A 22,017-nucleotide genomic window follows, 5' to 3' on the forward strand; every position below is an offset into this window, starting at 1 on the left:
CATTCCAGGTGTCAGGTATGCGTAAATGGCTGTCAGGTGCAGGAGAGCAGATATTTTGTAGCCAACGGAGCCTTTTATTTAGGCGAACCAAAAACACACGGCAAAGTGAACACGAAATAACAATACGGGTTAATATAACCCAGCGCAACAGACTAACATGCAGGTGTAGAAGCTAAGTGGCTAGGAAAAACTCCCTAGAAAGGCCAAAACCTAGGAAGAAACCTAGAGAGGAACCAGGCTATGAGGGGTGGCCAGTCCTCTTCTGGCTGTGCCGGGGTGGAGATTATAACAGAACATGGCCAAGATGTTCAAATGTTCATAAATGACCAGTATGGTCAAATAATAAATCAGGAGTAAATATCAGTTGGCTTTTCATAGCCGATCATTAAGAGTATCTCTACCGCTCCTGCGGTCTCTAGAGAGTTGAAAACCGCAGGTCTGGGACAGGTAGCATGTCCGGTGGACAGGTCATGGTTCCATAGCAGAATAAACAATACCACACAAAGACATGGGGGAAACAGAGGGTTAAATACACAACACATAATGAGGGAAATGAGAACCAGCTGTGTGGGAAAACAAGACAAGAAAAATGGAAAATGAAAAATGGATCGGCGATGGCTAGAAGACCGGCGACGTCGACCGCCGAGCACCGCCCGAACAAGGAGAGGCATCGACTTCGGCAGAAGTCGTGACACCAGGTTTAAAAAAAACAACTATTTTCTACATTGTAGAATAATAGTGAAGACATCAAAACTGTGAAATAACACATGTAGTAACCAAAAAAGATTTAAACAAATCCAAATATATTTTATATTTGAGATTCTTCAATTTAGCTACCCTTTGCCTTGATGACAGCTTTGCAGTCAAACAAGGAAATGGTTCCAATGATTTTTTCACCGGTCATTCCACGGATTTCAGAACTCGGCCCTCCAGAAAGTGGAAAGCAACACTTTTGCAGTTCTACTACTTGATGTCTTTCAAAAAAGCAGCGTTAGAAAGGATTACCTACACATAATGACCAACTCATGTCATGGACAGAAGCTTGCTACATGGCAGATCAATCCGAACTCATCTCTCGGCATGTCCAGCCCATCCATTATCTCAGCCAATCACGGCTAGCGGGAAGTCTCCTGCCTTTTTCCATGGCTAAACCAACTTGGCTCGTAATTTAACCATTTTATTCGTATTTACAGATGGCATACAAGTTTATTATTAAGGCCACATAAGGTTCACAAAAATAGAGTACCACAGTATCATAATACCCATAAAACCTAGCAGTCAAACAAGGAAATGGTTCCAATAATTTTTCCACCATAAATTTTCCCCGTTGGGCATTATAGAAACGCTTAAAATAAGGGTTTCATGTTGGCTTACACTGGAGTTATGTTTTGATAACCGTGTACATCTCTCTAGGTCAAGGTGACTTTTATCAATATATTTGCCTGTATTTACCCCCCCGAAATTAAATGTTAATTAGCTGCTAATGTGGCAATCATAAAGAACTACAAATTCCATGATGATCTGGACGAGACTGCTGAATCAAGGCAAAGGGAAAAATCTCTGGATTAACTGTCTGTTTGCTAAATTTAGTGATTAATATATTGGCTAAAATGTATTTAACAGTGCAATTCTGTGACCTGTCTTGTGCAAATGTTAAATTGACACAATATCTGTTAGCAAAGTTATCAGCTAGAGATGACGTGCAGAAGCTTGCAGGGATTTGTAGTCTTGCATGATGTCTACTTTGATGCTAATTAGCATTTGCGAATATGAGAGTAAATAGAGCCGAATATATTGATAAAAGTCTCCTTGTCAGAGAGATTTACAACGGAAGTAAACCGATTTAGTAGCACGACTGAGCTGTGAAGAGGAGAGGTTGAATAAGAGAGGGTTTTGCGAATTGCACGTAGAAACGTCATGAACTTGCTGCTGTCACGTTTTCGATACGAATTGTAGTGTGTCGAACGCTGTGCAAGTAGGCTACTGTCAAAGTCGTGGTTGTGTTTGCTAATTCCACATGAATAGAGCCCCACAGTGGAGGTGTCATAATACCCACAAAACCTAGCTGTCAAACAGGAAAATGGTTCCAATCGTTTTTCTACCATAAATGTTTCCCTTTGGGAATATTAGAAACACTTAAAATAAAGGCTGTTCGTTTAGGCTTACTGTGGCGTGACAATTTGATAACCATGTAAATGCGCAGGCGCCAGAGATGCATCAATCTGAGAAGTTCTCATGACGCGATAGCGGGGACAGCTGCAAAATATCTCAGGTAGGTGGGCGCACTGGGCGGGGTCGTCGAATGGCATCCCTTGACTCAATGTTGTTATTTACAATGTTACAGTACTGTATTTAGAAGGATAGGAATGAGCAGTGGAGCTGGCTTTGTTTTTCTCCCTTGTATAGGCAGCTTTAGTATAGCTTTATTATAGCGATGCTCTGCCATTATAGGTTGCAGACTGCACTGCATGGGTAGAGAGGCGCACTTTCGGTGATGATCAGGGAAGATTAATGTATTTGGACACGCTATGTAAATAATAAATATATGTCTGTTATCAAAGACTGCTATTTACTTTAGATAAGGATGCATTAGGTTGACATGGTATGAAAATCCCAAGTGCGGTGTAGCTGGCATTAGCAACTACACCGCATCATCCCATGTCATCACTACATCTTTTGTTTTGAGGCTGATGTCAACAGAACAGAGGGCTAGAGTTGCCTTGCTTTGAAATGTCAAACAAGCATGATTATACATTTGAGGGTTTTACAATTATGCATGGTTGCAAAACTGTCAATGATACAATAGAGAGAATTCATTCAAATGTATGTTTGTATTATGCCATTCCAAACATTGATTGTGTCATAATTTATTTCAGTGCAATGTCAAGTAATATCCCATATTCTTCTATCTAATAATATGGGAAAACATGGGTTCCCTGTTGTGTATATTAGGGATCATTTATAATGGTTGTGCTTGATGTTTATGCAGTACTACTCTACAGTAATGCAAGATCCTCAGTATTAGTATTGTAAATATGTTTCACCATCCAAAATTAAAATGAGTAGACAATAGATATGAAAAGACTACCAAATCCCAAAGCTACAACTGTGTATCACATTGAAATCTGAATTATGTTGAATAATCTGAAGGATTCATAATTACTGAACTGTAAGACACATTTCAGTTGAAGGCATTCAGTTGTACAACTGACTAGGTATCCCCCTTTCCCTGACTCATACAGAATGGCTTATACACACACTCAACTTCCCTCTTGAGTTGTCTTGGAAACAGACCTGCATCTTACCACAGGCAGTAAAGTATTATATTTGGCGCAATGTATTAACAACTTGGCTCCAATGTACCACATTACAGTGGCTTGAGCTAATCATACTGTAAGGGAGTCCAGTAACAATAGAACTGTCATAAAACAACCATTCGTGACGCTTATTCTAGTTTGAATGAACTCTACAGCCTCTCACTGTGTGGGATTCTATTCTATGTATCCCTAAATGCTATATTATTTTTTTGCAGCGAAAATGGCAGTGGAGAAGCGCTTGGCATTCTCTATTGTGCAGTTCCTGCGAGATCAAACTCACTGTGGTGCTTTGAATTCCGATGAGCAGGAAAGCCTCGAAGGTAGATCAGCGTAGGATCACTCTCCGTTTATGAAAATACTGTACCCTGCTCTCTCCAATTCAGGGATTTGTACACTTGGTTGGTGACTCAGTTGTGGGTTGTGGGTGGACTATAACATGTGCACTATGTCTTCTTATCAAATGGACCCACAGATAACTGCCAAAATAAAATAAACACCTACATAAATTGTCATAATAGGGTGTTGGGCCAACATGACCCACCAGAACAGCTTCAATATGCATTGGCATAGATGCTACAAGTGTCTAGAACTCTCTTGGAGGGATGCGACACCATTCTTCCACAAGAAACTCCATCATTTGGTGTTTTGTTGGTGGTAGAAAACGCTGTCTCAGCCACCACTCCAGAATCTCCCATAAGTATTTAATTGGGTTAAGATCTGGTGACAGAGACAAACACACACAACAACAACTTTAAAACCTATGCTCCTTTGAGACCTCTCTTTCAAAGTCACTGAGATCTCTTCTAGCCATGGCAGCCACAATAATGGGCAACTGGGCATTTTTATACATGACTCTAATCATGGGATGGGATGTTAATTGCTTAATTAACTCAAGAACCATACCTGTGTGGAAGCACCTGCTTTCAATATCTATATCTCAAGTGTTTTCTTTATTTTGGCAGTTACCTGTATAACAATAAAATAAACAGCTCAGTGTTGACTATTGTGTTATTACAGCACCGTTTTTCCCTTGTAGTTGCAATACAATGTTTGGAGACCACCTTCAAGATCAACTCCAGAGACTGTCATCTCGCAGCACCACAACCTCTCACTGAAATATTCCTCAATTCTCTCCTCAAAGTGGGGTTACTCTCTGATTCTCTACCTTATTTCAACCTCTTTTACCTTAACTACAACATTAACGTGTCTGTGTGCAGTTCATCAATCATTCTCAAATCAGTAACCTCACAATCAGTAAACTACTATAATGTATATTAGGCTTTATTGATATTTTACTTTATCTGTCATTGTATTTTCCTCAGAATGATCAGAATAACCCGGTGCCACCAGAGACGTCCCCATCACCAGAAGACACAGAGAGGGCAGAACAACTGAAGAATGAAGGTACCTGGCACTGTTTTAATATGTAGTGTAGACGTATGATAAATACACTTTGGATGAGTGCAAACTCAGTTTAAGTGCACTTCCGTTTTCCTTCAGATTGACAATGTTTTGTAATGTTGTCGTAAAATCTGTCAGTAGACGTGACCTGATCATCAGGCTGAAATAAAACGGCATTTCATTTTCAGGGAATAATCACATGAAAGAGGAGAACTACAGCTGTGCGGTGGAATGCTACTCTAAAGCCATCAATCTGGACCTCCGAAACGCTGTCTACTACTGTAACAGGTACACACAACCGCTTCTGAAATGGAGAAGTATTAATACTGTAGTCAAATGAGAAATATATAACATAACACCTAAATTATGTCTGTATCTATTGTGTTTTTATACCAACTATATTGGTAATTACTTGTAAAACTGTGACAATAACTCATGTTATGCTTGTACTACACATAGATAATGCAGTCACAGTTAGAGTACTGTCTGAGCTGAAAGACGTAGTGGCATACACATCTGGTGAACCAGACTACTAGGCAGGCACACAGCTGCTGCAGCCTTTGCATGTGCCTGCCTTATTGATCTGAGTTCAAATAAATGAACCTGAGCGTCTGGTTGTGTGTCTGGCTGTTGTCATCACCGCAGGGCTGCAGCCCACAGTAGACTGGGTAACTACACAGAAGCAACGGGGGACTGTGAGAGGGCCATAGGGATCGACCCCAGCTACAGTAAAGCCTATGGGAGAATGGGGTGAGTTAGACATGGGAGAGTAGTGGAAATGTTGTTTACAATGTCTAGTCATGTATCATTTGAGGAATATGGCATTGCTTTTTGGAACTTTGTTTACAGAGCAATAGCAGTATCTGGTGATAATGCAAGAATTTGGCTTGAAAATAGCTATTGTTTTGCTCTGGAGTTAAATTTACTGCACTTCTCCAATGTCTCTTATTCCCTGTGTGTCTCTAGATTGGCATTTACTGCTATGAATAAGTACCCAGAGGCCATCTCCTACTTTAAGAAAGCTCTGGTGTTAGATCCAGAGAACGACACCTACAAATCCAACCTGAAGATTGCTGAGCAAAAGCAAAAAGAGGCAGTCAGTCCTGTAAGTAGTGCTGTTTTACCTCCTTGTGTGATTTCATGTCTGAAGGTCAATCTAAGCAAAAACACTGTTAACACATGTAATATTATATCATTACTCCCCTACAAATACTGTCACTACAGCTCCAATAATGGACACTTTATTTACATGTGAACACAACTCTAGAGTTCTTCATGTACTATTAAATGTGTATCTTATATCCCACAAGAATTCAAGTGTGCCAAGATATCCCAATTGTGTCAATAGCTTTATCAGACACATTTAATATTCCTGCTTTTAGCAGTGGTACAAAATTATATCATACTGAACCTACAGACGGATTTATCTTGTCCGATTCAGCGTCAAACTGTACTATAGAACAACGATTAATTATATAAAGAATGATAGTCAAACGCTTTGGAGCACCTTAAATTAAATTTTAAGCAAAAAGGCAAACTTGGCTCCATCATTCATTGAATCAGATGGCTCATTCATCACAAAACCCACTGGTATTGCCAACTTCTTTAACCTGTTGAGGCTGGGGGCGCTGTTGTCACTATTTATGCTAATCGTGTAATTTTTGAAACGGCTTCCCACAAAATTCTTGATCGTACAATATGCATATTATTATTATTATTGGATAGAAAACAGTCTATAGTTTCTATAGGAGTTGAAATTTTGTCTCTAAGTGGAACAGAACCCATTCTACAGCAATTTCCCTGACATGGAGTCAGATTTCAGAAATGTTGGCCCCTGATCTGGAGTCAGTTAAAAGGCCACTGTTATTGCTATGAGTATACGGACACTGCTTACGTCTTCCCCTGGATGCCTTTACGTGATGACGATTTGAATGGGGTCGATTGCGCGTTCACAGGCACTATAAATTAAAAAACCCTGTAGCTAGTAAGTCTTTTGGAGCTGCGTTATGCGCGTGGAGGACACCGACCCGCACCTGTTCCAAGCATTAGTGTTGGGAGTAATCTTTCTCCGGTCATGTTAAGACTCGTTATAGGAGTTAAAAACATCATAAGGTAGTTAATTTAAAGCGTTTTATAGCAATTTATATCCGTTTAGTGCGATTCTGGGACATTTATTTCTGAAACGCTGTGAATCGCTGGGCACGCTTCCAGTTCATCCCGAACGCAGTTGGCATTTCCACATGGCAAGAGGACAGCTTTCCACCAAAAGACGATTAGACCCAAGAAAGGATCCTTTGCCCAAGATACTGATGGAAGAACAGCTCAAAGTAGGACATTTTTATTATGATAAATCGTGTTTCTGTCGAAAAATGTTAGTGGCTTAGGACGCCATGTTTTTTGACGTAGCTTCGCTTGGCGCAAACTGTATTGAAAAGTAAGGATAATTTAAAAAATGTAATTCCGCGATTGTATTAAGAATTAAATTGTCTATCAATCCCTGTCCACCCTATATTTTTTAGTCACGTTTATGAGTATTTATGTATAAGAGTAGATCACTGTCTAATATGGCGCACGGACATTTTCTCACCAGCTGGGCTACATTTCACATTGTCTAACCATGATTTTGGTGGCTAAATATGCACATTTTCGAACAAACTGTATATGTATGTTGTAATGTGATGTTACAGGGGTGTCATCTGAAGAATTCTGAGAAGGTTAGTGAAAAAAATAATATATTTTGGCGATGTTGACGTTATCGCTCACTTTGGCTAGAATCAATGCTGGGCTGCTATGTGCTATGTGCTATGCTAATATAACGAATTATTGTGTTTTCGCTGTAAGACACTTAGAAAATCTGAAATATTGTCTGTATTCACAGGATCTGTGTCTTTCGATTAGTGTATGCTGTGTATTTTTACGAAATGTTTGATGATTAGTAAGTAGGTAAACACGTTGTTCTATGTAGTTATTCTAGTCCATTTGTGACGGTGGGTGCAATTGTAACCTATGCCATCTACCTGAAATATGCACATTTTTCTAACAAAACCTATCCCATACCATAAATATGTTATCAGACTGTCATCTGATGAGTTTTTTTCTTGGTTAGGGGCTATAAATATCTTAGTTTAGCCGAATTGGTGATAGCTACTGGTGTTGGTGGACAAATAAAAGATGGTGGATTATGCTAATGTGTTTTTAGGTAATAGATTTACATCTTTACATATTGTGTCTTCCCTGTAAAACATTTTAAAAATCGGACATGTTGGCTGGATTCACAAGATCTGTGTCTTTCATTAGCTGTATTGGACTTTAATGTGTGAAAGTTAAATATTTTAAAAATATATTTTTTTTGAATTTCGCGGCTCTGCCTTTTCAGTGGGGGTGGGGGGGGGGTGCCGCTAGCGGCACCCTCATCCTAGACAGGTTAACTATTTTTTCATTGGCAAACATAGAAATGACATGCCAACAACAAATTCTGAACCTAAATGACCAAATTATGAAAGACAAGCATTGTAATTTTGTTGTCTATCAACAATGACAAGCCACCTGTGTCTGACAACTTGGATGGAAAATTATTGAAGATGATAGCGGACAATCTTGCCACTCCTATTTGCCATCTCTTCAATCTAAACCTACAGGAAAGTGTGTGCCCTCAGGCCTGGAGGGAAGCAAAAGTCATTTCGCTACACAAGTATAGCAAAGCACCCTTTACTGGCTCAAACAGCCTACCTATCAGCCTGTTACCAACCCTTTGTAAACTTTTTGAAAAAATTGTGTTTGACCAGATACAATGCTATTTCACAGTAAACAAATTAAAAACAGATTTTCAACACGCTTATAGCAAAGGGCATTCAACATGTTCAGCACTTACACAAATTACTGATGATTGGCTGAGAGAAATTGATATTACAAATATTGTGGAAGCTGTTTTGTTAGACTTCAGTGCAGCCTCTGACATTATCGGTCATGATGACTTTAGATCCCCTGCTCTATTGTGGATCGAGAGTTACCTGTCTAACAGAACACAGAGGGTGTTCTTTAATGGAAGCCTCTCCAACATAATCCAGGTTTAGTGAGGCATTCCCCAGGGCAGCTGTCTAGGCCCCTTCATGTTTTCACTCTTTACTAATGACCTGGCTCTGAGTAAAGCCTGTGTGTCTATGAATGCTGATGACTCAACACAATACACGTCAGCTACCACAGCAAGTGAAATCCCTGCAAGCAACACTTAACAAAGAGCTGCAGACAGTTTCAGAATGAATAGCGATAAATAACTAAAAGCATTGTATTTGGAAACAAATCATTCACTAAACCCTAAACCTCAACTAAGTCTTGTAATGAATAATGTGGAAATTGAGCAAGTTGAGAAGACTAAACTGCTTGGATTAACCCTGGATTGTAAACCATCATGGTCAAAACATATTGATGCAACAGTAGCTAACATGGGGAGAAGTCTGTCCATAATAAAGCGTTGCTCTGCATTCTTAACAAAGCTATGAACAAGGCAGGTCCTACAGACCCTAGTTTTGTCGCACCTGGACTACTATCAAGTCGTGTGGTCAGGTGCCACAAAGAGGGACTTAGGAAAATGACAATTGGCCCAGAACAGGGCAGCACGGCTGGCCCTTAAATGTACATGGAGAGCTATGTGTACACTGGCTCAAAATAGAGGAGAGATTGACTTCATCACTACTTGTATTTGTGAGAAGTATTGACATATTGAATACTCCGAGCTGTCTGTTTAAGCTACTAGCACACAGCTCAGACACTCATGCATACCCCACAAGACGCCAGAAGTCTCTTCACATTCCCCAAGTCCAGAACAGACTATGGGAGGCGCACAGTACTAAACTACCGGTCAAAAGTTTTAGAACACCTACTCATTCAAGGGTTTTTCTTTATTTTGACTATTTTCTACATTGTAGAATAATAGTGAAGACATAACAACTATGAAATAACACATATGGAATCATGTAGTAACCAAAATATATTTGAGATATGGGATTCTTGAAATAGCCACCCTTAGCCTTGATGACAGCTTTGCACACTCTTGACATTCTCTCAACCAGCTTCATGAGGTAGTCACCTGAATGCATTTCAATTAACAGGTGCGCCATCTTAAAAGTTCATTTGTGAAATTTCTTTCCTTCCTAATGCGTTTGAGCCAATCACTTGTGTTGTGACAAGGTGGGGGGGGGGGGGGGTATACAGAAGATAGCCCTATTTGGTATCCAAGAACAGCTCGAATAGGCAAAGAGAAACGACAGTCCATCATTGCTTTAAGACATGAAGGTCAGTCAACACGGGACATTTCAAGAACTTTTAAAGTTTCTTCAAGTGCAATCGCTATGATGAAACTGGCTCTCATGAGGACCCGCTATGATGAAACTGGCTCTCATGAGGACCGCCACAGGAATGGAAGACCCAGAGTTACCTCTGTTGCAAAGGATAAGTTCATTAGAGTTACCAGCCTCAGAAATTGCAGCCCAAATAAATGCTTCACAGAGTTCAAGTGACAGACATCGCAACATCAACTGTTCAGAGGAGACTTTGTGAATCAGGCCTTCATGGTCGAATTGCTGCAAAGAAACCACTACTAAAGGGCACCAATAAAAGAAGAGACTTGCTTGGGCCAAGAAACACGAGCAATGGACATTAGACCGGTGGAAATTTGAGTCCAAATTTGAGATTTTTGGTTCCAACCGCTGTGTGTTTGTGAGATGCGGTGTGGGTGAATGGATGATCTCCGCAGTGTATTTCCCACCGTAAAGCATGGAGAAGGAGGTGGGGGTGCTTTGCTGGTGACACTGCCTGTGATTTATTTAGAAGTCAAGGCACACTTAATTAAGCAGCATGGTGACTACAGCATTCTGCAGCGATACGCCATCCGATCTGGTTTGGGCTTAAATCAAATCAAATGTATTTATATAGCCCTTCGTACATCAGCTGATATCTCAAAGTGCTGTACAGAAACCCAGCCTAAAACCCCAAACAGCAAGCAATGCAGGTGTAGAAGCTCGGTGGCTAGGAAAAACTCCCTAGAAAGGCCAAAACCTAGGAAGAAACCTAGAGAGGAACCAGGCTATGAGGGGTGGCCAGTCCTCTTCTGGCTGTGCCGGGTGGAGATTATAACAGAACATGGCCAAGATGTTCAAATGTTCATAAATGACCAGCATGGTCAAATAATAATAATCACAGTAGTTGTCGAGCGTGCAGCAAGCCAGCACCTCAGGTGTAAATGTCAGTTGGCTTTTCATAGCCGATCATTAAGAGTATCTCTACCGCTCCTGCGGTCTCTAGAGAGTTGAAAACAGCAGGTCTGGGACAGGTAGCATGTCCGGTGAACAGGTCAGGGTTCCATAGCCGCAGGCAGAACTTTTGAAACTGGAGCAGCAGCATGGCCAGGTGGACTGGGGACAGCAAGGAGTCATCATGCCAGGTTGTCCTGAGGCATGGTCCTAGGGCTCAGGTCCTCCGAGAGAGAGAAAGAAAGAGAGAATCAGAGAGAGCATACTTAAATTCACACAGGACACCGGATAAGATAGGAGAAGTACTCCAGATATAACAAACTGACCCTAGCCCCCCGACACATAAACTACTGCAGCATAAATACTGGAGGCTGAGACAGGAGGGGTCAGGAGACACTGTAGCCCCATCCAATGATACCCCCGGACAGAGCCAAACAGGAAGGATATAACCCCACCCACTTTGCCAAAGCACAGCCCCCACACCACTAGAGGGATATCTTCAACCACCAACTTACCATCCTGAGACAAGGCAGAGTATAGCACACAAAGATCTCCGCAACCCAAGGGGGGGTGCCAACCCAGACAGGAAGATCACGTCAGTGACTCAACCCACTCAAGTGACGCACCCCTCCTAGGGACGGCATGAAAGAGCACCAGTAAGCCAGTAAATCAGCCATGGTAATAGGGTTAGAGGCAGAGAATCCCAGTGGAGAGAGGGGAACCGGCCAGGCAGAGACAGCAAGGGTGGTTCGTTGCTCCAGAGCCTTTCCGTTCACCTTCACACTCCTGGGCCAGACTACACTCAATCATATGACCTACTGAAGAGATGAGTCTTCAGTAAAGACTTAAAGGTTGAGACCGAGTCTGCGTCTCTCACATGGGTAGGCAGACCATTCCATAAAAATGGAGATCTATAGGAGAAAGCCCTGTCTCCAGCGGTTTGCTTAGAAATTCTAGGGACAATTAGGAGGCCTGCGTCTTGTGACCGTAGCGTACGTGTAGGTTTGTACGGCAGGACCAAATCGGAAAGATAGGTAGGAGCAAGCCCATGTAACGCTTTGTAGGTTAACAGTAAAACCTTGAAATCAGCCCTTGCCTTAACAGGAAGCCAGTGTAGGGAGGCTAGCACTGGAGTAATATGATCACATTTTGGGATTCTAGTCAGGATTCTAGCCGCCGTATTTAGCACTAACTGAAGTTTATTTAGTGCTTTATCCGGGTAGCCGGAAAGTATAGCATTGCAGTAGTCTAACCTATAAGTAACAAAAGCATGGATACATTTTTCTGCATCATTTTTGGACAGAAAATTTCTGATTTTTGCAATGTTACGTAGATGGAAAAAAGCTGTCCTTGAAACAGTCTTGATATGTTCGTCAAAAGAGAGATCAGGGTCCAGAGTAACACCAAGGTCCTAAACAGTTTTATTTGAGACGACTTTACAACCATCAAGATTAATTGTCAGATTCAACAGAAGATCTCTTTGTTTATTGGGACCTAGAACAAGCATCTCTGTTTTGTCCGAGTTTAAAAGTAGAAAGTTTTCAGCCATCCACTTCCTCATGTCTGAAACACAGGCTTCTAGCGAGGGCAATTTTGGGGCTTCACCATGTTTCATTGGTAGTGGGACTATCATTTGTTTTTCAATAGGACAATGACCCAACACACCTCCAGCCTGTGTAAGTGCTATTTTACCAAGAAGGAGAGTAATGGAGTGCTGCATCAGAAGACCTGCCCTCCACAATCCCCTGACCTCAACCAAATTGAGATGGTTTGGGATGAGTCAGACCGCAGAGTGAAGGAAAAGCAGCCAACAAGCTCTCAGAATATGTGGGAACTCCTTCAAGACTGTTGGAAAAGCATTCCAGGTGAAGCTGGTTGAATGCCAAGAGTGTGCAAAGCTGTCATCAAGGCAAAGGGTGGCTATTTGAACTATCTCAAATATACAGTTGAAGTCTGAGGTTTACATACACCTTAGCCAAATACATTTAAACCCAGTTTTTCACAATTCCTGACAATTAATCCTAGTAAAATTTCCCTGTCTAAGGTCAGTTAGGATCACCACTTTATTTAAAGAATGTGAAATGTCAGGATAATAGTAGAGAGAAGGATTTATTTCAGCTTTTATTTATTTCATCACATTCCCAGTTGGTCAGAAGTTTACATACACTCAATTAGTATTTGGTAGCATTGCCTTCAAATTGTTTAACTTGGGTCAAACGTTTCGGGTATCCTTCCACAAGCTTCCCACAATAAGTTGGGTGAATTTTGGCCCATTCCTCCTGACAGAGCTGGTGTAACTGAGTCTGGTTTGTAGGCCTCCTTGCTCGCACATGCTTTTTCAGTTCTGCCCACATATCTTCTATAGGATTGAGGTCAGGGCTTTGTGGTGGCCAATCCAATACCTTGACTTTGTTGCCCTTAAGCCATTTTGCCACAGCTTTGTTAGTATGCTTGGGGTCATTGTCCATTTGGAAGACCCATTTGCGACCAAGCTTTAAATTTCTGACTGATGTCTTGAGATGTTACTTCAATATATCCACATAATTTTACTTCCTCATGATGCCATCTATTTTGTGAAGTGCACCAGTCCCTCCTGCAGCAAAGCACCCCAACAACATGATGCTCCCACCCCCGTGCTTCATGGTTGGGATGGTGTTCTTCGGCTTGCAAGCGTCTCCCCTTTTCCTCCAAACATAACGATGGTCATTATGGCCAAACAGTTCTATTTTTTTTCCATCAGACCAGAGGACATTTCTCCAAAAAGTACCATCTTTGTCCCCATGTGCAGTTGCAAACCGTAGTCTGGCTTTTATATGGCGGTTTTGGAGCAGTGGGTTCTTCCTTGCTGAGCGGCCTTTCAGTTTATGTTGATATAGGACTCGTTTTACTGTGGATATAGATACTTTTGTCCCTGTTTCCTCCAGCATCTTCACACGGTCCTTTGCTGTTGTTCTGGGATTGATTTGCACTTTTCGCTCCAAAGTACGTTCATCTCTAGGAGACGGAACACATCTCCTTCCTGAGCGGTATGACGGCTGCGGTCCCATGGTGTTTATACTTACATACTATTGTTTGTACAGATGTGCGTGGTACCTTCAGGCGTTTGGAAATTGCTCCCAAGGATGAATCAGACTTGTGGAGGTATACAATGTTTTTTCTGAGGTCTTGGCTGATTTCTTTTGATTTTCTCATGATGTCAAGCAAAGAGGCACTGAGTTTGAAGGTAGGCCTTGAAATACATCCACAGGTACACCTCCAATTGACTCAAATGATGTCAATTAGCCTGCCGTAAGCTTCTAAAGCCATTACATAATTTTCGGTTATTTTCCAAGCTCTTTAAAGGCACAGTCAACTTAGTGTATGTACACTTTTGACCCACTGGAATTGTGAAACAGTGAATTATAAGTAAAATAATCTGTCTGTAAACAATTGTTGGAAAAATGAGTTGTGTCATGCACAAAGTAGATGTCCTAACTGACTTGCCAAAACTATAGTTTGTTAACAAGAAATTTGTGGAGTGGTTGAAAAATGAGTTTTAATGACTCCAACCTAAGTGTAGGTAAACTTCTGACTTCATCTGTATATCCCACATCAAGTAACTCATGCAATCAGTAAAATCAGATTGAAGAAACTGATAAAAATACACCTTATGGAGTGTGAAGAGATGGGGACTGTGAAGAGACACACACACAGGCACAGACACACGTATACACACACGATAGCATACTTACTATACACACATGCCTTGCTTGGCAGCAGCTAATAGGGATTCCTAATAAATTCAAATACAAAATTAAGATTTTGAATGTTTGCTTGTTATAGATAGCTACGGGACTGGGATTTGACATGGCCAGCCTCATCAACAACCCTGCCTTCATCAGCATGGTAAGACTATGATTAGTGCTTGGCTGGAACAAACATCTGCACACAACATGTACAGTGCATTCAGAAAGTATTCAGACCCCTTCCCTTTTTCCACATTTTGTTGCGTTACAGCCTTACTCTAAAATTGATTAAATAAATACAAATGCTCATCAATCTACACACAATACCCCATAATGACAAAGTGAAAACAGGTCTATACTTTTTTGAGCTCAGGTGCATCCTGTTTCCATTGATCATCATTGAGATGTTTCTACAACTTCATTGGCGTCCACCTGTGGTAAATTCAATTGATTGGATATGATTTGTAAGGCACGCATCTGTCTATATAAGGTCCTACAGTTGACAGTGCATGTCAGAGCAAACACCAAGCCATGAGGTCGAAGGAATTGTCCGTAGAGCTCCGAGACAGGATTGTGTCAAGGCACAGATCTGAGGAAGGGTACCAAAAATGTCTGCAGCATTGAAGGTCCCCAAGAACACAGTGGCCTCCATCATTCTTAAATGGAAGTAGTTTGGAACCACCAAGACTCTTCCTAGAGCTGGCCGCCCGGCCAAACTGAGCAATCGGGGGAGAAGGGCCTTGGTCAGGGAGATGACCAAGAACCCAATGGTCACTTTGACTGAGCTCCAGAGTTTCCCAGTAGAGAGGAGATAACCTTCCAGAAGGACAATCATCTCTGCAGCACTCCACCAATCAGGCCTTTATGGAAGAGTGGCCAGACATACTCCTCAGTAAAAGGCATATGACAGCCCGCTTGGAGTTAATGGAGACTCAGACCTTGAGAAACAAGATTATCTGGTCTGAAGAAACCAAGATTCAACTCTTTGACCTTAATGCTAAGTGTCATATCTGGAGGAAACCTGGCACCATCCCTACGGTAAAGCATGGTGGTGACAGTATCATGCTGTGGGGATGGTTTTCAGCAGCAGGGACTGGGAGACTAGTCAGGTTTGAGGGAAAGATGAACCGAGCGATCCTTGATGAAAGCCTGCTCCAGAGTGCTCAGGACCTCAGACCGGGGCGAAGGTTCACCTTCCAACCGGACAACAACCCTAAGCGCACAGCCAAGACAATGCAGGAATGGCTTCAGGACAAGTCTCTGAATGTCCTTGAGAGGCCCAGACAGAGCCCGGACTTGAACCCGATCAAACATCTGGAGAGACCTGAAAATAGCTGTGTAGCGACACTCCCCATTCCACCTGATAGAGCTTCAGAGGATCTGCAGAGAAGAATGGGGGAAACACCCCAAATACAGGTGTGCCAAGTTTGTAGCACCAAAGATTGATGTGTGTAGATTGATGAAAAAAACACCAACAATTTAAAACATTTTAGAATAAGACTGTAACATAACAAAATGTGATACAAGTCAAGTGGTCTGAATACTTTCCGAATGCACTGTGCCTGGGTGGAAATAGATGTTGTTTTCCTTAATGTACTTTGGATGTGTTTATACGCTGCACCAGATGCGGGGGGTGGGGGTATGCACTTTTGGGACTATGCCATTGGTTCTATTACATCAGAAAATCAGGCGCACCTGCGATATTTGAAAGAAAATAAATACTATATTCGACCCAGGTCTGATGCACATTGCAGTCCCTCCAGGGCCAAAGCCATCCCTGGTCTAGACAAATCCTAGACACAGTTTCCTCATACTTCTTTTATGAGTGTTTGTGATACGGTTAATGCGTCCTAAAATTAACCGCATGCCTTACACAGTTGGCTTGGTATTCCACCAATGCCATTGTCAAGGGGCCTGGGGACATTCAAGGCGTTGATCATGACTGGTTGATTGAATGGGTGGCTGATGGAATGCCTGCCAGGCAGAGAGTGCATGTCATTATAAGCATACCAATCCTACATGGCAGAAGCTGGGCTGAATCATGAATAGCTCTACTAGACAGCTATAAAATTGGTACCAGCACTAAGTAGCCACGCCTCTTGAGAATGCATCCGGTTCCCCATCAACACTGTTAATTAATTGTCATTTTCACACATTTAAATGGGTGACATGGTGATTGGCTTTGTGTGTATTTACAGGCCGCCAGTGTGATGCAGAACCAGCAAGTGCAACAGCTGTGAGTGTTCGGCATGTTTCAGCATACCCAGGGCTGGGGCTCAATAGTGTGAGGAATCCTTTCCTCATCTCGTTTCCTTCATCTGCACTGATCTGGATGAATAACTAGGTGAAAGCCACCCCACTGAATCTATTGAGACACAGCCAATCAATATTACCCCTACCTACTGTATATGTACAGTACATAGCTACCTCTATTACCTCATACCCCTGCACATCGACTTGGTACTGGTACTCCCTGTATATAGCCATGTTATTTTCTACTCCCCATATATACTACCGTTCAAAAGTTTGGGGTCACTTAGAAATGTCCTTGTTTTTGAAAGAAAGCACTTTTTTTGTCTGTTAAAATAGCATGAAATTGATCAGAAATACAGTGTAGACATTGTTAATGTTGTAAATGAGTATTGTAGCTGGAAACGGATGATTTTTAATGGAATATCTACATAGGCGTACAAAGGCCCATTATCAGCAACCATCACTCCTGTGTTCCAATGGCACGTTGTGTTAGCTAATCCAAGCTTATCATTTTAAAAGACTAATTGATCATTAGAAAACCCTTTTGCAATTATGTTAGCACAGCTGAAGATCTCGTACAACGCTGTGTACTACTCTCTTCACAGAACAGCACAAACTGACCCTAACCAAAATAGAAAGAGGAGTGGGAGGCCCCGGTGCACAATTGAGCAAGAGGACAAGTACATTATTGTGTCTAGATGCCTCAACTGGCAGCTTCATTGAATAGTACCTGCAAAACACCAGTCTAAACGTCAACAGTGAAGAGGCGACTCCGGGATGCTGGCCTTCTAGGCAGATCTTGGCAATTTCTCGCTTGGAATAGCCTTCATTTCTCAGAACAAGAATAGACTGACGAGTTTCAGAAGAAAGTTATTTGTTTCTGGCCATTTTTAGCCTGTACTCGAACACACAAATGCTGATGCTCCAGATACTCAACTAGTCTAAAGAATGCCAGTTTTATTGCTTCGTTAATCAGAACAACAGTTTTCAGCTGTGCTAATATAATTGCAAAAGGGTTTTCTAATGATCAATGATCCTTTTTAAAATTATAAATTTAGATTAGCTAACACAACGTGCCAAAAAAGTGCTTTCTTTAAAAAACAAGGATATTTCTAAGTGACCTCAAACTTTTGAACGGTAGTGTATAGAGCCATGTTATTTTTACTCTTTATTTGTATTCGTTATTTAGCGTGTATTTATTCCTCGTGTCACAATTTAAATTTTTTATTAAAATGTGTATCTTATCTTTAACTCTGCATTGTTGGAAAAGGACCCGTAAGTAAGCATTTCACTGTTAGTCTACACCTGTTGTCTACGAAGCATGTGACAAATAAAATTTGATTTATGTTTTACTATACAAAAATACCCTACATCCCACTAATTCATAATCCTGTTATAATTTCTTGAAGAAGTCAGAATGTAGGAATTACTGTTCAATTGTACTCAGATTTGTTTCAAGTTTTTGTCATAAAATGGCGTGTGACACATGTTTATAACTCTTTTGGGTTCTTTTCCTCTGTGTGCAGTATGTCTGGGATGATGTCCAATGCAGTTGGGGGTCCAGCAGCAGGAGTGGGAGGACTGTCGGACATCTCCAGCCTGATTGAAGCGTATGGCAGCACCATAGGGCTATTACTGTAACATACACAGGGACTCTCTGTTTATGATATTAGGGCTCTAATTACACATTTAAATAAGCATCAGACACATCAAGAATTAGTGAGGTTTAATTTGGACTAAATTATCATGAATTTCCCTTGACATTTAAAATTATTTTAGAAGTTTCTTTTAAATATTTGATGTAGGATGCTACATCCTATTTGTTTCACAAGCTGCCTGACACAATGAGTAAATAAGTAAAGCAGAGAAACACTAAATGCTAACTCCCCTGGTCTCTCTTTGTTTGCAGCGGTCAGCAGTTTGCCCAGCAGATCCAGCATCAGAACCCAGAGTTGATCGAACAGCTGAGGAACCACATCCGCAGCCGCTCTTTCAGTGGCAGCGCTGAGGAGCATTCGTGATCCACACAGGTCTGTGTACTACAACACAGAGGTTAGGGCTCGCTCTTAGAGTGCATCTCCATAGTCTAAAGAGGCTTCCTCCCCTTCATGTGCTCAAATGGAATGGTGAGAATTAGCATGGAGATTGTGGTAGATTTGATGCCACCTGTCCAGTTATATCATAGCAGAGACCTGATTGTACATGTGCACTTTTATTTTACCGGCAATAGATGGATCAGGATCTGCTTATTAATTACTAAACTGTTATTACAATGTTGTTACACAAGGTGAAAAGGACATTTGAAGGCATGTAAATGTTTCTTACCTTCAGCGTATGTTTCAATAAAGGAAGGGCAACCATATGACGTGATTACAATCTCTACACCCATTCCTTAAACTCACATCACCGGCAGAGCTGGAATGAAGGGACAGATAGAGATGGGTACGATGGCACTTCACTGGGACTGGGTCTTCAGAGAGGAGAGGAAACATTTTACACACCCAAACAGGAGACAGAGTATTTAACACATTCTATGTACACTGAACAAAAATATGAACACAACATGTAAAGTGTTGGTCCCATGATTTCATGAGGTGAAATAAAAGATCCCCAAAATGTTCCATACGCACAAAAAAGCTTATTTCTCTCAAAATGTTGTGTACAAATTTGTTTACGTCCCTATTAGTGAGCATTTCTCCTTTGCCAAGATGATCCATCTACCTGACAGGTGTGACATGTCAAGAAACGGATTTAAACACAATGATCAATACACAGGTGCACCTTGTGCTGGGGACCATAAAAGGCCACTCTAAAACATGCAGTTTTGTCACACAACACAATGCAGTATATGTCTCAAGTTTTGTGGAAGCGTGCAATTGGCATGCTGACTGCAGGAATATCCACCAGAGCTGTTGCCAGTGAAGTTAATGTTAATTTCTCTACCATAAGCCACCTCCAATGTCGTATTATAGAATTTGGCAGTATGTCCAAACGGCCTGATAACCGCAGACCACGTGTATGGCAACGTGTGGGCGAGCGGTTTGCTGATGTCGACATTGTGAACAGAGTGCTCCATGGTGGCGGTGGGGTTATGGTATTGGCAGACATAAGCTATGGAAAACAAACACAATTGTATTTTTTAGATGGCAATTTGAATGCACAAAAATAATGTGACGAGATCCTGAGGTCCATTATGAAGCCTATTTTTTTAAAGGTATATGTGACCAACAGATGCATATCTGTATTCCCAGTCATGTGAAATCCATAGACGGGCCTCATGAATCTATTTCAATTGACTGATTTCCTCATATGAACTGTAACTCAGTAAAATCTATTAAATTGTCTTTTATATTTTTGTTCAGTATAGATTATACCCAATCAGGAAACAGAGTTTGAAACACATTCAAGACACCCAATTAGTTTCAAATACATTTGAAAGGGAGGAAGGAATTAAGGAAGGGGAGAAATTGAGGAAGGAGTTAAGGAATGAGAGTAAAGGGATGAAGGAATTAAGGAAGGAGTGAAAGGGAGAAAATAATTAAGAAAGGTGCGAAAGGGGATTAGAGAAAGGAGGAAGGAATTAAGGAAGGTGTGAAAGGGAGGAAGGAATTAAGGATGTAGTGAAAGGAAGGAAATTATTATTAAGGAAGTACTGAAAGGGATAAAGGATGCATGTGTGAAGTATTTGAACAGGGACAGAACGGTTACATTGTTTTCTATTCTACCGTGTTCAAACCGTTATTTTTGTACCAAATATTTTGCTATAGTTTCTGTTGGGTCAAACAAAGCCCCTAAGCCTTGATCATGTGGAATTCTAGCATTGCTTTCGATAGCAATTATCTGACTGCTAATTTGAAGATAAATGAACGTGTCCTTGAAAGTATGTAGTGTCTGCAGCCCAACACCCCTGTATTTACAACCATAGCAAACACACATGTCAATGCCATTTCCATTTTTTTTCAGTTTCATTTGACATAGCTGAAGCAATGTTGATAGCTAGTATAAGACTCCTTCAGTCTTGTTGATTTTGCATGCTCTTCCATCTGATATGTGTCAAACAAGCTAATGAATATGCTTGTAAAACAAAGCAGCATAATGTTTTGCCTAAAAATATGTCTCAATAAAATGTATTGCAATTGATTTCTGTTAAGTCTTGTTGTGAAATCATATAATGAAATCGCTTCAGAGGCAGATTTGTACAGTACCTTGAGTGTGTAAAGCTGCCAAGAGTGTATGAAGCTGTCAAGGCAAAGAGTGGCTACTTTGAAGAATCTAAAAAATATTTTGATTTGTTAAACACTTTTTTGGTTACTACATGATTCCATATGTGTCATTTCCTTGTTTTGATGTCTTCACTATTATTCTACAATGTAGAAAATAGTAAAAATAATGAAAAACCCTTGAATGAGTAGTTCTGGGAAAGGGCTTCCTAGAGCTGGCCGCCTTGCCAAACTGAGCAATCAGGGGAGAAGGGCCTTGGTCAGGGAGGTGACCAAGAACCCAATGGTCACTCTGACAGAGCTCTCGAGTTCCTCTGTGGAGATGGTAGAACCTTCCAGAAGGACACCCATCTCTGCAGCACTCCACCAATCAGGCCTTTATGGTAGAGTGGCCAGACAGAAGCTACTCCCCTTTAAAAGGCACATAACAACCCGCTTGGAGTTTGCCAAAAGGCACCTAAAGGACTCCGACCATGAGAAACAAGATTCTCTGGTCTGATGAAACCTAGATTCAACTTTTTGGCCTGAATGCGAAACATCACGCCTGGAGGAAACCTGGCACCATCCCTACGGTGAAGCATGGTGGTGGCAGCATCAGGCTGTGGGGGTGTTTTTCAGTGAAGGTACTGGGAGACTAGTAAGGATCGAGGGAAAGATGAACGGAGCAAGGTACAGAGAGATCCTCGATGAAAACCTGCTCCAGAGCACACACAACCTCAGACTGGGGGGGCGAAGGTTCGACCCGAAGCACACAGCCAATAGAACGCAGGAGTGGCTTCGGGACAAGTCTCTGAATGTCCTTGAGTGGCCCAGCCAGAGCCTGGACTTGAACCCGATTGAACATCTCTGGAGA

The 22,017-nt window shown here is 41.4% G+C and overlaps 1 protein-coding gene across 1 annotated transcript; it reads left to right on the forward strand.

The window, feature by feature from the left end:
- The first annotated feature begins 1,791 nt into the window (after positions 1 to 1,791).
- On the forward strand, positions 1,792 to 21,084 carry LOC129863838 (small glutamine-rich tetratricopeptide repeat-containing protein beta-like). The gene is made up of 11 exons (XM_055936156.1): positions 1,792 to 2,272; positions 3,533 to 3,637; positions 4,354 to 4,457; positions 4,640 to 4,721; positions 4,907 to 5,006; positions 5,364 to 5,468; positions 5,685 to 5,823; positions 14,789 to 14,851; positions 16,890 to 16,927; positions 18,471 to 18,554; positions 18,854 to 21,084. The coding sequence occupies exons 2-11, from the start codon at positions 3,538 to 3,540 to the stop codon at positions 18,963 to 18,965; spliced, it is 927 nt and encodes a 308-aa protein (XP_055792131.1). The 5' UTR covers positions 1,792 to 2,272; positions 3,533 to 3,537; the 3' UTR covers positions 18,966 to 21,084.
- The last annotated feature ends 933 nt before the right edge of the window (positions 21,085 to 22,017 follow it).

Source organism: Salvelinus fontinalis, chromosome 10 (genome assembly GCF_029448725.1).
Source record: "Salvelinus fontinalis isolate EN_2023a chromosome 10, ASM2944872v1, whole genome shotgun sequence".
Taxonomy (NCBI): Eukaryota; Metazoa; Chordata; class Actinopteri; order Salmoniformes; family Salmonidae; genus Salvelinus; species Salvelinus fontinalis.

Coding starts and splice junctions, on each gene's coding strand:
- LOC129863838 (XM_055936156.1), top strand. CDS start 3,538: ATGGCAGTGGAGAAGCGCTTGGCATTCTCTATTGTGCAGTTCCTGCGA. Junction 4,458..4,639: donor TCCTCAATTCTCTCCTCAAA/GTGGGGTTACTC, acceptor TATTTTCCTCAG/AATGATCAGAATAACCCGGT. Junction 18,555..18,853: donor ATCTCCAGCCTGATTGAAGC/GTATGGCAGCAC, acceptor CTTTGTTTGCAG/CGGTCAGCAGTTTGCCCAGC.